This window comes from Lontra canadensis, unplaced genomic scaffold, assembly GCF_010015895.1.
Source record: "Lontra canadensis isolate GAN:19392208 unplaced genomic scaffold, GSC_riverotter_1.0 scaffold48, whole genome shotgun sequence".
NCBI lineage: Eukaryota > Metazoa > Chordata > Mammalia > Carnivora > Mustelidae > Lontra > Lontra canadensis.
Genome location: NW_022631042.1, coordinates 4322282 through 4337395, shown reverse-complemented (window position 1 = coordinate 4337395; position 15114 = coordinate 4322282). Strand labels below are relative to the sequence as shown.

Here is a 15114-nt window from a genome sequence, read left to right as displayed (position 1 = left end):
GAGCAGTCTATAAAAATAATTAATTACTATAATTCAACTGTGATAACTGAATTACATCAAGGCTTATAAAGACAAAAATCACTAAATGAAATTTGGAACTTCGTTCATTAAGTCAAAACATGCCATTTCCTTTTCTTCTCCAACAGAGATGTTCTATTTTGCTCTACACTGTTACTTGTGCATTTATTTGTACACCGATTCAGGAAAGTACTTTTAATGAAAACAGACTGAATCTGGCCCTAAGTGGTAAAACTGGGTGGGGAATGTGTGAGGAAAACATGCCAAAGTGGAAAAGTTGGGACTGTTCAGAGAGCAGCGACTGTGTGGGGAGGACAGGGAGAGACACAACATGCACACGGGCTGGGAGAGAAATGTGAGATGAGAAAAGCAGACCTGGAAGTCCCAATTTAACCTGGAGGAAAATGGAAACATTTGGTTTCCAAGGTTTATGAACAAGGAATGACATACTCAGAATTGGGGTATTAATCTGGCCACAGTTAGTCCCATCACCGTGTGTGAGGGAAAGAGGTCGAATGTAGGGGACATTTGTGAAACTTTTACGAACACATTTAAAGCAAGGTATAATGACAATTTTAAAAAATGATGACTGCCATTATTGTTGACTCATTGTCAAGGTTAAAGGGATCCAGTTTTTTCTACTTTAGAATTTGTTCGTCTAAGAAAAAAGGCAGGGAACACTTTCCCACACAGTAAAGAGGAGATAAACTGAGAGTCCAAGTACTAAAAAACTCATCGATGTCCATGCTGTTTCAGTGTGGGCCACAGACCTGGCCCATCTGCAAACTCTCTATTACCAGCTCAGAATGAGTTAAATAGAGAAATTTGAGACCCAGCATTTACAAAAATTTTCAATAATTTGGCAGACTAATTCTAGATCTGGGAAATCTAATAATAAAAATTTTAAGCTTGCATTTTGAAATCTTTTTTAAAGGTGATTTAGGAAATAAATTTTGTTTTGTTTCAAGAAAGTGTGGGTATGTCAAAAATAGCATGAGAAATAGTGATCTACATGAATGAATAATTAACAGCGAGCCAGAAAGTGAAATCCTACAGGAATGCAAAGAAAATGACTTAGATTTAGAGATGGGGATTTCAGAGAAGAGGAAGAGCTAATGAGTAACAAGAAGGAAATATTCCTATCAACCTCAGTGTTATGAGCATGAGGGATAGGACCACAGGGAAAGCTATGACCTCAGAGAAGAGTTAGACCAAGAAAGCAAAGGAAATGCTCAATGAGTGAAGCAGAGAGAAATTTCAAGACACTATAGGGTATTAGTCTGTCCAGCTTTCCAAGGCCCTGTCCATGGGAGTGCTCAGGATATCACGGACTTGCCACGCATGGAGGAAAATTGTGTGGATTGAGCATTTTATATCAGATCATATTATGATGTGACAAGTTTTAAGTTAATTTGCTACCTAAATGTAAGCAATGCAAACTAACTGACAATTTAAATGAGGAAATCAGTGGAAGCAGTAACTACAAACTAAGTATTAGGGGGTTTGGTCGACATTAATTATTGCTAACATAGATATGCAAAATGATCAAATGGATTTATATCACGCAGGTTTTCATTTCTAAATTTTATAATCCTAGCTTTTTTCCATCTTTTCCATTTTGAAAATCAGAGCTATAATTTTAATACATTTTTACACTGGAAAGAATAACTCTTCTGTTTTAATTATAATGAAAATAGTTTCTAAAAATGCAAGGACTTAATATTTATCTACTGCAAAAATTGCTACTAGAAATAGGTGAAAGACACTCAACAGAAAACTCTTGTATATAATGCATATGTAAATCTAATTAGTTACCTGTAATCTGTGCCATTCACAGGAGTCCATGTGTATGTCCTGTTTCCTTTGTCAATGTACCTCTACAAAAAAAGTTTGATATGGTTGTTACCACATTATAAAACCTATGTGAACTTATATGAAAAGCGGAACACTAAAATTTATTTATAAATTCTGTGGTCATTCAATACCCTCCCCTCACAAATGATCTATTCTACATTTATTAATTGTTACGGGTGTGTGTGTGTGTGTGTGTGTGTGCGCGCGAGTGTGCATGTGCATATGCATGCATGTGAGTAAAGCAAAATTTTAGGACAAAAATAAATACCTGCACATGACTTTTAAAGATTTTCAAGTGCAAAATCTTAGTAATTCATGTTGAATTATTAACTTCAAACCTTTGAAAACATTTTCTAAAAACCAAATTTTAATAATAAAATAGGACCAGGATAGATTAGATAAGCCTCAGATATTTTCATACTAGAGTGTGTTTGTGAGAAATTGGTAATCTCAGGAAGTTAACGCACTGTTTCTAGATCCAAACATATGGTTAGCGTATTACTGTTCGTATTAAGCCATTGTTATAGTATTTATCATAAGAAACTAATTACTTTGTACCAGTGAGGGTCAGAAAAACAACTAAATCCACCAGGAAAAGGAAGTACAGAGCTCAACACCATGATGGATACAGAATTCTTCATATGTCGCTACCGAATACTAGTAAAGAAATTATCATTCTTTCTTTCATTAGGTATGGTGAAGGCATATATACATTTTCATATTTTTCTAGTTCTCTCCAGCTTTATCATCCTCATAGAACAACAATCTTCACTGATATGTTACTTTGTTTTAGGCAATACACTAAGTACTTTACAATCACTGTCTAATTTAATCAACCCCTGGACAAAATACTATTCTGTTCTACAATTTATTGATGAAATAAAAATATATAAATCTTCTAAAATATCTAAATTGACAGGATGAAGGAAATTTATGATGCCAAATTCATTTTAAAGCAATCATACATGTTGCTTTATTCATCAAATATTCCTCTGGTTTACGTGTGTGGAGGATGGAGGGAGGGAGAACAGGAACTGATGAGGAAGTTTTTGGACTAGTGAGATTCTTAAAAAAGAAAAGAAATAATGTTCATGTATTTCATACCACTCATAAAAAAAATGTCAAAGGGCGCCTGGGTGGCTCAGTGGGTTAAAGCCTCTGCCTTCAGCTCAGGTCATGATCCCAGGGTCTTGGGATCGAGCCCCACATCGGGCTCTCTGCTTAGCAGGGAAGCCTGCTTCCTCCTCTCTCTCTCTCTGCCTACTTGTGATCTCTGTCTGCCAGATAAATAAAAAATAAATAAAATCTTTAAAAAAAAATGTCAAATTAGTGATGTTCAGCAAGTTAAAAACAGTATATCAGATTAAAAAAGTAAACATACAAGATAATATTTTCTTTCAATATTATTAATAAGGAAAGTCTGCAAGTGGTTAGATGGTTAATAAGAAAAGTCTACATATTGGTTAGAGGAATTTGTGGTAAACTAAAGGAGGAAAACATCAATGTGACTTAATATAAACAAAATTAATTTATAAGTTGAGGAAAGAAAGTGCAGGGCAAAGAGTTCTTGGCCGAACAACACGGAAAAGTCAGCAGAACTGCTTAATGGTTTACATCTTTCCTCAAAGAGAGGATGGGTAAAGAACACGGCTACAGTCTAAGGAAAGAGAATTGAAGTTTCAACAATGACTGAAATTGATATATACCTCCTCCTGTCTTCTGGTAATGGGGACTCCTAACGATATTAAGTGAGAAAAGCCAAGTGCTAATGGAGGATCCTATTTGGATCCTAGCTCCCATCTTAGAGAAAGATCTGCTGAGGAATTCAAAAGAAATGTTTACATTTAAAATGATGGCACTGTGAGGGAAAGGATAGAAGTTAAACAAAAACACTTATATTTCCAGGCTCCAAAGCCTCTGGATTCTGTGTATTTTTCAAATATTCAAATATATTAATGTCTGTGTATTTACTCCACATACGACTGATAACGGATAGACACACTGCTCTTGTACAGAGTTCTTCTACATCAAGGTAAAACAATATGTGTATTACATATCTGTACCAGTAATTTCTGGGTATAGTTGTGCTACCCCTTGATTTAATTTCAGATTTAAATGCAAGGAATTATAAAGTGCATAAATAGTGAAGGAAGATAAGCCAAACAAAAGTAGACAAATAACAAAAAAACAAAATAATATATGAAACTCAACAAATTAGAACATGTGCATGCACAGATCATTTAATGCATACAGTTTTAAATATTAACTTCAATTTTGCATGACTGAAATGCCCTAAGAGAAGATGGCACAACATTAAATTGGGTGCTCTATTTTCTATGATGATAAAAAATGAGACCTAAAATATAATTTTCAAGAACATAGTGTTGATAAAATGTAAAACAACATCAAGAAACATAAAGCAAAATGTTTAACAAATATTAAAGAGTTTAAAATATATTTAAGATATCCTTCAGCAAGGAAAGTCTTAAAAACATGTATTTACTTGAGACATCTGTTTTATAAATACTGCTTTAACAGGAAAGACAAACTACCAATATCATTATTGATCTATACATTTTACTTAAGAGTAAGCCTGACTCAATTCTTACCTCATCTTGAGATTTAACCAGAGTTCTAAATGTTTTTTCTCCACTCTCTCCATCGATCATTTTATTTCGAATCTACAGGAAGAGGAAAGAATCGTTTTGCAAGTATTCACTTGATTACCAAAGTGTGATTATTAAAGTACTTGTTTCTTAATGTTTATACCTTGTTTTAGAAGAGACTGAATAAAAATACTAGGGTGGTTATACTAGTAGTTGTAGTTGTCTTTGGGCGTATTCTTTTTAAAAGTTATCCCATTATAGTCATAATAATAGAGGCATCCTTAATTAAGTATCCTCATCATTAATTTTTTAATTTTTTATTTCTTTTCAGCGTAACAGTATTCATTGTTTTTTGCACCACACCCAGTGCTCCATGCAATCCGTGCCCTCTCTAATACCCACCACCCGGTTCCCCCAACCTCCCACCCCCCGCCCCTTCAAACCCCTCAGATTGTTTTTCAGAGTCTCATCATTAATTTTTTAAATGTTAATGAAAAAATGGGCAATTACTTTACGGGACTGACAGAGGGGAAACTGAGCCGTAACAGGTTAGATAGTATTATTACAATCACCCCATGGCATGAGGGTCCAAAGACCACACTCTGCAACATTACATGATCCTGCTCTCTCATTTTGAAATAATTTATAACAAACATTCATTAAACACCTAAGACATCCCAGCACTAGCCTTGGACTTGGGTAGTAATAATAATTAAATTCTGTTGTTCTACAATGAGGGAGTCAATGTGGAAAATGCTGTAAAGCAAGTGCATATTAAGACGCTCTTTGACAAATTCTAGAAGAAATCTTTGCTCTGAAGCGCAAGAGCCTGGTTCAAATGCCAGTCCTGCCACTTACTGGCTGAGTAGCTGGATACAGGCTTTTTAACCCTCTGGACTTAAAACATACCATCAGTATGACAAATAATGATCATATAAAGACAGTACTTACTTCAAAGGCTCTTGAGAATCTATGACTGACCCACATTATGTGCTTAATAAATATTGTTATTTTTAATTATTATCCTCATTATTATAGAAGATCCTCTCAGAGGAAATGGCATGCAATTTTGGTTTTGAAATAAAACAGAAATTTCTGGGTCAAGGGTACTAAGACAAACATGGCAGGTTTTCTCCTCAGGTTACTTTCTGGGTGGTTAGATGCCCTCCAACTTTTCTTCCAACTCTACAGCAATGTCCTCAATCTCTATGTTGTGTACTGAAATTTACAAGTTACGTTTGTACTGAAATACTGAAACATCTCTACATATGGAATGAGAAAGGAACAAACTAATGTCACACCTAAATTAAAATATTGATTCCTTTCCATATGACAGTTTGGATGAGAGAACCCAGGATCTAGATATTTTAAAGACAAAGAACATTCATCACTGTGTACCTAGTACCTAGGAGAGAAGCTAACACAGTGAAGCTGTTCAACGGGTACTGTGGGCCCGATGAGCCTCAGCATCGGGCCCGAGAGTACTAGTCGGGCGTTCACTCACCTCCACCTTAATGTCATTCTCTAATTCTGCATCAAGGAAATCCAAAGTTACTGGCTCCTGAGATTTGGGGTTCTACACAGAAAATAATAATAATTAAGCATATACAACATTGTAAAAAAATGCTATATATAAATAATTTAGTGTATATTCAAATATGAAAATAATTCTATAGATGTTACTTACCTAAGGTATATTAAATAGCTACATAAACATATACAGTTTCCTATACATATATTTTAAAATAACAATAAGTAGGCTAGGGATTTGAGCTTTAGGTGTAGCAGGAAAATTTTAATTTGCCACCAACCAAAGACAGTTTCATTTTGAGTGCTGTGTTAGATACTACATTTGTAATTACAAGTTCTGTGAGAACTGGACAGTTGAAGGTCTAACTCACAACTTTCTTTCCTTTAATTAGGATTGGAAAGGAGCAAAATAAACCCATCTGGATAACATATTTGGCAGTTAGACCGGGCAACATAAAAGTAATTCACACTCTTTATATTCTATAAAAAGAAGTAATATGAGGGAAAAATCTTTTAAAAACTACATTTGAATTTGCTATGTGAAACTAACTCTTCTAAGCATATTCTTAGGAAGCATTAAAAAAATCCAAGTTTACTTCATATATTGGAATCTCAGAAATGTGACATATTTTAGCAAATCAAATTAAATAAACCTTATAAGATAAAATTTGTGGTCAAGTCACAAGCACTTGAATAAAGATAAGCTATTGTAATTAAAATTTAACTAAAATAACAACCCTTGGGTTCACTAAATATGGTCTCCTGCTTTATATCTCCTACTGCTTCTTCTTGCGGGTGTGCAATAATAAGGACAATTAACTGAGGAACAAGGCAGATTCTTTATTTACATAAATATATCAAATAAAACCGTTAGCCTGGCAAATTCACCTCAGATGACATTTAAAGAACTTTCTCAATCATAAAATGAACTTATTCAATTATTTGATAAACAAAAATACACTGAGGCTCTTATAACACCACTAAGTAATAGAACATGCCGTAAAAGAATATCAAAGTTTATTACAATAATACAGTCCTAACAGGCGTCCACAGTTTTACAACTACTTAATTTTAGAAACTGGGTTTTTAATGTTTACTAAAATAAATACCACCATGATGTGGTATTTAATGAGACAGAAGTAAAAAATACAAATTTTTCTGTATTAGCGCAAGGTCACTGGAATTTTAATGATTTCAGCATCACGGGCTCTTCCAAAACATGTTCAGATTATTTTTAGAAAATTTTTAATTTTCTTAAACCACCAAATGAACCAGAGTATCACTATTATAAACAGTTTTAGGAAGACTGACTACCCAAAACAATAATAGTAATTAAAAATGTGTTAAAACTAAACACTTATTTCAAACGCTGAATGACATTATATATGGCACATGTTTATTTTATAATTGAGAAAAAAAAATGCCTTCCTTCAAGGAATAACTCTATTTAAATAATCAAAGTTTATGATTCCCATGTTTTGGTGAATGGGTACTCTTAAAGGCAAATGAAAAAACAATCTCAACTGTGTCTGGCACTTTTATTAAAAAAATATTCACTGCTCATGAGCTTGGTATCTTGAGTCAGAAGGGTCTAGAATACTGAAAATTAGATTGTTTAATAGGGTGATAATACTGACCACTGTTTGGACAGCAACATACTGCCTCAGAAGAAATACTCATTGGAAATGTAGCATATTTCATAAGGAGAAAATAAAAATCAATACCAAAAATAATTATAATCCTTTACTTAAAATACCAAACCAAGGAAGTCACTAGCAAAAGGATACTCTAAAGTGGACAATATTATTCAGAATTGCTTCTTTAAAGTCCCCTGAAATAAATCATCTTCACACAACACCGTAACAGCATTAAGAATTTAACACACTCACTGCAAAACAAAGTCAAGATAATCAAAATGATAAAATATAAACATAAATGAGAATATTATCTTACATGCAATGGATAATGCATAGCATGACCAGACCCAAACAGCATGCATGGAGGAGGCATTATCAGGAAGAATTGGCAATATGAAGATCATGTCCCAATCCAACATATAAAGACACAGAGAAGAGAATGAAATCATAAAAGCAAAATGTCAATGCATAACTTGTACTTTTTAAATGGCAAGCTAGCTGACCATTTTTTAAAAGACCAATCACAGGCACAGTGATTGAAAAACCTGGAAGTAGAATCTTCTAGTAAAAAAAAAGCACCAAGCAAGTCTTGATTCCCAAGAAGGGAATCAAGTCCCTTCTGTCCCAATGCTTTTGTTTGGTATTTTAATATCTAACATTGCTCATGTACAAAATTTTAACATCAGCTGACATAAAAACAACATCATTTGTAGAACTAAAGTAGGCTTTTACACAAATTTTAAATGGAAATACTTAATGGCTAGTATTATGAAAATTACTATCTACTTCAAATAATATTTTTCCAAATTAAAAAATCTTGTGTGGTCACCAATTTGCCATTTCAGCTTTCCTTAGAAGGAAAAGGAAAATAAAACAAACCATTTTTTAGGTTGTTTATTTTCAAATTATATCCCAATATTTACATGCAATATTTGAAAGTACAATAAAAATGAAAATTCACTAAAATGTACATGAATGAAAAAGTATCATTGAATACACAAAAAGAAGCATGCAAGGAGAGTAATATAAAACAATTGAATAAATCAAGATAAGACATAAATAGAATTTTAACCTCTACAGTTATCATAAAAGATATGAAGACTGATACAACAACATGAAGATCAGAATGCACAGAATTCTAGAGCTACAAGAAACCAGAAGGGTCTCTGCACTTGAGAACAACCTGGAAAATTTGAAACACTATTCATTAACCTGGTTCCCATCCCTGGGCATATTAAATCAGAATTTGCAGGAGAGGGAGCTGGAGATCAACATGTATATTTAATTTCCTGGGGGAACATACAACGTAGGATAAAAAGAAACAATTATTCTTAGTTCAATCCTCCTGCTTTTCAGGTTAAGAAATTAAAGTAAGATGGGGTTTAATGAACTCCTCAAAGATACAGTATTAGCCGTTAGTACAACTAACGTAAAATTCTGTTTTACTAGTTCACAGTTGAATAATCTCTTCTTACTATCATACTACATCTCCACTATATCATTAATTTTATTTTAAAGCAATGACAGACTTATATGTAAAACATTAAGTCACACTGAACTTCCTTTAGAATTCTGAAATTGTCTTACTGTACTAATTCCCTTACTATACTGCACTAAACTGGAGAAGTATCCTTTCTGATGATTTTTAGTGTAACTATAGAAATATGCGTACCTAAAATAACATTTAAATTTTGCTAACAAAAGAGAAAAGATTTGCCATGAGCTTGTCAGGCAATAAAAATGCACCTTTATTTGCAATTCTGGACATGTTAGTTAGCTTAAGGGAAATTTTTCTAACCTCTAATCCCCAAATACACTTTAGAAATACAAAGAAATTTGGCTTAAATTTTATGATTTATAGAAACTACCCCATCAGAGTTGTATTTTTATTTCCACTTAGAAGTTAATTTTACAAACCATTGTTAGGATTACATGGATTTGACACTAATGTCACAATATTTAATAACAAATTTATTTTTAGAGGCCATCTCATTATGATTGCTCTGATTAATGAATTACATAGTTTGCCAGCAATCTTGAGTTAGCAAATGCATACCCTCTGCCATCATTAATAACATTTTTGCTCCAGTTTATTGAGGAATGATGCTCATCTCCAACTCATGCTCTGGAAGCTTGAGGTCAAGAAAGGCAGCATTAATCATATGCTTTTAGGAAGAGAAGCTTAATCTCAACTCTGATTTAGCAAATTTGAAGCCACTGCTAGCTTCATTCACAGTTACCTGAACATTGGGTCTCCTTTTTCTTAAATTAATTGTTGGTATACCTACACCAATAGGCTGAAGCAACAGAAAGATGGTAATTCATCGTGCTACATATCAACACAGGTAAGGCTTCTACCCTACAGTAAATTTTATGAGATAGTTCCTTGATCAGAAAGAGGTACCACAGCGTTCATGATGAGTCAACAAATAAAATGAAAGTTTAAAAATATTTGTGGTGAATAAAAAAATTTATGCTAGTAGAAATACTCAAAAAAATGTTTAGCAAAATGACTCATTTTCCATTTTTTTTTTCCTCCAAAGAAATACATATTTGGGAAGTGAGAAAGATAGTTTGCCTCAGACAACTTTTATGCTGATTAAAAGAAAAAAAAAGCAAATTTTAGAATTTACATGATTCAAATGTGTTCAAATATAAATACTATAGGATACTGAAAAGTGTTAATATTAAACCCCTAAAATTTGTGCCTTGTCTTCTGAAGTGTTACCAAATGTTTTATCCGTGGAACTAAAGGAGAATTTAATCCTAACATTGTAAAATGTATTCTATTTTTTATAATTTTTGTAGACTTATTTTAAATATTGAATTCTAAAATATTGACTTCTAAAAAATAAAAGATTATGTCCAATTTCCTATACAGTAAATATTTCTTAGGATTGACCAAAATTAGGTATCTAGTAAGTATACCTGATCTGGTTATTTCCATGAAACAAAATGGAAGAAATTTAAAATGCATTTGGAAACAAAGCAGTATACATAATCCAGTATTTGTTAAAATGTGGTCACGGTAGAGACAGTATGCTCTGAGAAATAGTATTCCTTAGAAAATTAGATAAACAAAGTTTTATAGCTACTTTATTTCCTGTTACCAAGTCTTTTTAAAGGATATTCATACTGCTTTCTACAAACTACAAAATTATACTGATAATTTAAGATTATAGTTTCAGGAAGCAAACACAAGGCGCTCAGCAAAGAATACTTGTAATAACACTAAACTTTGACCTTGTTAAATAATAAGGGATACTACAGAAACAGAGCATTATCTTCCTTTATTTCTACTGGTATATTTCTGATGAACAGGTTGAGAATAATTTTGTTAGTACACTAGCTGTTACCATATGGGTCCTTTGTACTTGTCAATTTCTAAAATCTTACACCGTATGGTCCTTTTATGAGGTTCTCTTATCTACCTGTATAGCATGTACCATCACCCACAAAATAGAAATCATCACGTTTAATCTGAGAATTCACAAGCATTTTAATTCACAAGCATGAATTTCAGAAAAAAGAACTCATTGATTGTTCAAACATATTTTAATGGTTCTGTAAAATAACATTTTCTAAATATCTTTGTTGCATACTTGCTTATAATAATTTCCTATATAAAAATATGAAAAGCTGACATACTCTTGAAGAAAAATCACTTGGGCTATAATAAGGGTTTCTATAGAATTTATATTCTCATTGTAATTTTATGAGTTTTAGTAAATTATTCCAAATCTGAGCCAAATGTATGTTAACATCAAAGAGGTAAAAAAAAAATTTCTCCATAAATACTGGTTATTAGTAGAGTGTATAGAAGGGGAAAACGTTTTTCAAATTACTGCCTCTAAGTGATAGATTTATATCATATATCATATGTGCATTATTCTCATTATTCTTTTTTATTTTTTGTCTAAATAATAAAGTTCCTTTGGGGGAAGGGGTTAAGACCTACCATCATAAAAATGGGGATCCTTCACACCCTTCAGCACATAATACTGTTACTGCTTTTAAATCACTTCAGTTGTGGAAATATAATTGAAAATATACTGGATAAACAAAGACCAAAGAATAATATTGCAAATTTTTAAAAAATCTTAAGAATGATTTAGAAAGATAGAAATTTTCAACTGTGACAAATCATAGACTATTTAGCTAATCATAAATAACTTTATGAAGAAGAACTTAATAGACATGTTTATAAAGAGCTGTGATAGATTCATAATAATGGGAAAAATGCCTATACTACATTTATAATTTTAAAAAAGCCACTGAGAAATAATGCAGGGTGATCAGGAGCTACATTTGATTAGCTAATATTTACATCACGATGGATTTTAGATGAACCTTCCAAAGTAGAATTAAAATTGACACTATTTATTGTAATCACTTAGTATGGTTTTGTATTCAATTTCAGTGGTTCTTAATTATCATTGACTGGAATATTTAAATGACTCAATATTAAATGTATGTGTTTATGCACCTCCTTCTGTATGCCCTAAAATATCACGAACATCAAATTCCCGTGGCTGAGGAAAAGAAGGTAGTAAGCCTAAATTCCAATGTATTTCCCTCCAGCATGGGTTAAAGTATCTTCAGAATTATCTTCAAAGTTAAACAGTATCTTGAAGATGCTTATAAATTACAACTACGTAATATAGGAAGGTTGTGCCACTTTTTGCTTCTAGATAAATATATATTTACCCCACCTGTGAAGCACTAATGGAAAGTGAAATAAGTTGGAGGAGACATGTAGGAAAATATTTTATATCTTGGCATAAAGATTAGGATAAAATGGTTTATCTATGGAATGTTATCCCTTCTGCACAACTCCCTGATGAATAAACACTTCCCATTTCTTTTTTTTTTTCAGTGTTCCAGCATTCATTATTTACGCACCACACCCAGTGCTCCATGCAATAGTGCCCTCCTTAATACCCACCACCGGGCTCATTTCTGAAGCCCATCCTGTGGAGTTTTACTTAACTGATTTTCATTCATAGTTTCATAAGCCTGTCCAAAAGTATAAAGAAAAGCCCTCTGGGAGATGAAAAGGAGAGATAATTACCAGAAAAAAAGGGTGTTGGAACATGTGGCCTGAGCACAGAGGAACATTACTTACACTTATCAGGTTCACACCCATCTGGGGCAATCTCCTCACTACCTTCCCACGTTAATGACAATCCCAAGTGGGATGTGTGAACTCAGGCAGGGGCGATAATGGCGGTCTCTGAGGTGTGAATACTGGTTAGTTAAATATTCGATAGAAATATGGGATAGCTGAATTGGTAAGAGAAAAATGAGACCTGCTTTCACACTTTCATATGCTATAAACTGTGGTCTTGTCATCCATTAACATTATAGGTATAACGTTCTTTTATATGTAGTCCTGTGTAGTGAGTTTAACACTAACTATTAATTTTACAGAATTGCATAAGTCACTATAAACATATTATATACATACCTTTGGCTGAAGATTTGGGTGTAATAAAACATAACCATTAGGATCAATTGCAAAATAATAGCCATTGGGGCACAGCTGGGAAAAACAAAAAACAAAAAACAAAAAACAAAACTTTCAAGATGTCTGAATCACAACCAGAAATCACATTCTTTAAAAGAAAAAAATCTTCAATACATTTTAAAGCATGAGGAAAGATAACATGGTATCTTTATATTTTAAGATCCTTTTTAACATTTAGCTCTTTCATGAAGTTAACTGCACATGATTTTGAGAACTACTTAAATACTTTATAGACAAGCTAAATTAGTACAAAGCTCTAAAATGAAAAAGATACCCAAAAAGTAAATTTCATCTTACTGTAAAACGTGGGGTTAGTCGTTTAATATCTTCCAAAGACACATCAACTCCCATCACACCAAGAATCAGCTGGTTCTATTAATGAAATAGCAAAAAGGAAGTTATTTTATACTCAAAACACATATATTTCTACACAATTGTTACATACGCTCATCCTTTGCTTGACAAGTTGTATTCCATACTAGCTAAAACATAATAAGGGTGAGACACTTTTGGGTATCAGTCTACAATGATTCTCACCCACAACTTTATGATTATCATTTCACTTTAAAAATTGACATCTTGATAAGTGCAGCTAAAATAGAAAAAATAGGAAATTTTTCTTTGATGCCTCTGCTTGTATTTGTTCTCTCTATTATTTATTTTAATCACTCTGTATAGTCAGTTGTCGTTATATATGAGAGAGTACTTTGTGACTGACTGTGGTATACTGTGATTAAAAAAATCACAAAAATGTCTGGCCTGAAGATATTAGGTAATGTGAAATGAGAAAACAATGGAATTTTTTTTTTTTTTGGTTGTTGACTGTACCTATCCTGAAAAGTATGTGACCTCATTGTAATAAAACAGCAGAAACCCTCAAGACCCTGTTTCTCAGTGCCGGTAACTTCTAAATATGAAACAATGGGCATCAAAACTTTAGTTCCAAGTCAACAGGGCTAGGTGGCAAACTGCTATCATATTCTTCCCAGGGACGTTAAAGATGAAAATGGTGTTAAAATTTAGAATTGTGAATTTTTGTTACAAATAGAATTATGTAAATTACAAAATAAAATGTTACAAAGAAAATTATAAAATCCACTCAACAGTTATTATGAGAACACTGTGAATTTTGTACAGGTACACAGAGAGTGAGAAAGTTTTGTCAACAATCATATTCTTTTGCCAGGGACCAATCCTACTCTAAACAAAAGTTCCTAATTAAAGCAATTCCTTACACAGTCCATCTGAGAGTTAGACAATTACTCTTCTATGGATTAAGTGATTTAGATCCCACAGATATTTAATAATAATGGTTTCCCAAAGAGGAATAACTAGTGTTTTTGATGGCCACAGTATTAAAAGAGAAAGAGCTCAACTGAAATTTATAATAACTAACAAAGAATAGAAAGTGCAGAAGATTTCATTATGCCATAAACTGGAAATAAATTTCCCTCTAATCTGGAACGTCAAGCAAACCATAAAATCAGTATTTAGTATTAAAAAAAATCTGAATTTTTCCTGCAATCCTAAATTCTTTCTGATGCAAGCTAAGAAATAGGAACATAACCCTCCTTCAAAATCAGGAGTATTCGAAAAATAAGGAATGGAATTTAGCAAATACAAGATATAGATTTTTCAGAACCTTAAGTTGGTAGCATCTTATTGCACTAATATTACCAGTGCTCCAGAAATCAACACTGCTAAGAAATTCATGTAGTATTTTTCTTGAATCTTAAAAAGTAGAAAAAAATGGGGAATTATCCATTTTAAATCAGACACTTATGTTATGATTAAAAAATATTGGTTGAATGGGAGTTGGAGGAGGAATGATTCAATAAATATACCTCTATACACCGGCTACAAACATCACCATGGTTTTTGTTTTGGGATTTTTCTTTCTGAGCTACAAGGATATCTCAGACACATTAAAAAAAAGCGGGGG

General features: G+C 32.7%; 1 protein-coding gene across 7 annotated transcripts in view; it reads right to left on the bottom strand.

The window, feature by feature from the left end:
* The window catches only part of CACNA2D1 (calcium voltage-gated channel auxiliary subunit alpha2delta 1), a 496060-nt gene that overhangs the window by 44591 nt on the left and 436355 nt on the right, over positions 1-15114 (bottom strand). For 2 of the 7 annotated variants that reach the window (XM_032873243.1, XM_032873245.1), the window contains exons 17-22: positions 13470-13544; positions 13113-13187; positions 9886-9942; positions 5983-6054; positions 4482-4553; positions 1834-1895 (exon numbers count right to left, since the gene is read on the bottom strand). In XM_032873243.1, the coding sequence (XP_032729134.1) occupies positions 1834-1895; positions 4482-4553; positions 5983-6054; positions 9886-9942; positions 13113-13187; positions 13470-13544 (413 nt within the window). The remainder of the gene's footprint in view (positions 1-1833; positions 1896-4481; positions 4554-5982; positions 6055-9885; positions 9943-13112; positions 13188-13469; positions 13545-15114) is intronic. The other 5 variants (XM_032873246.1, XM_032873248.1, XM_032873247.1 and 2 more) reach the window with 3 other exon arrangements.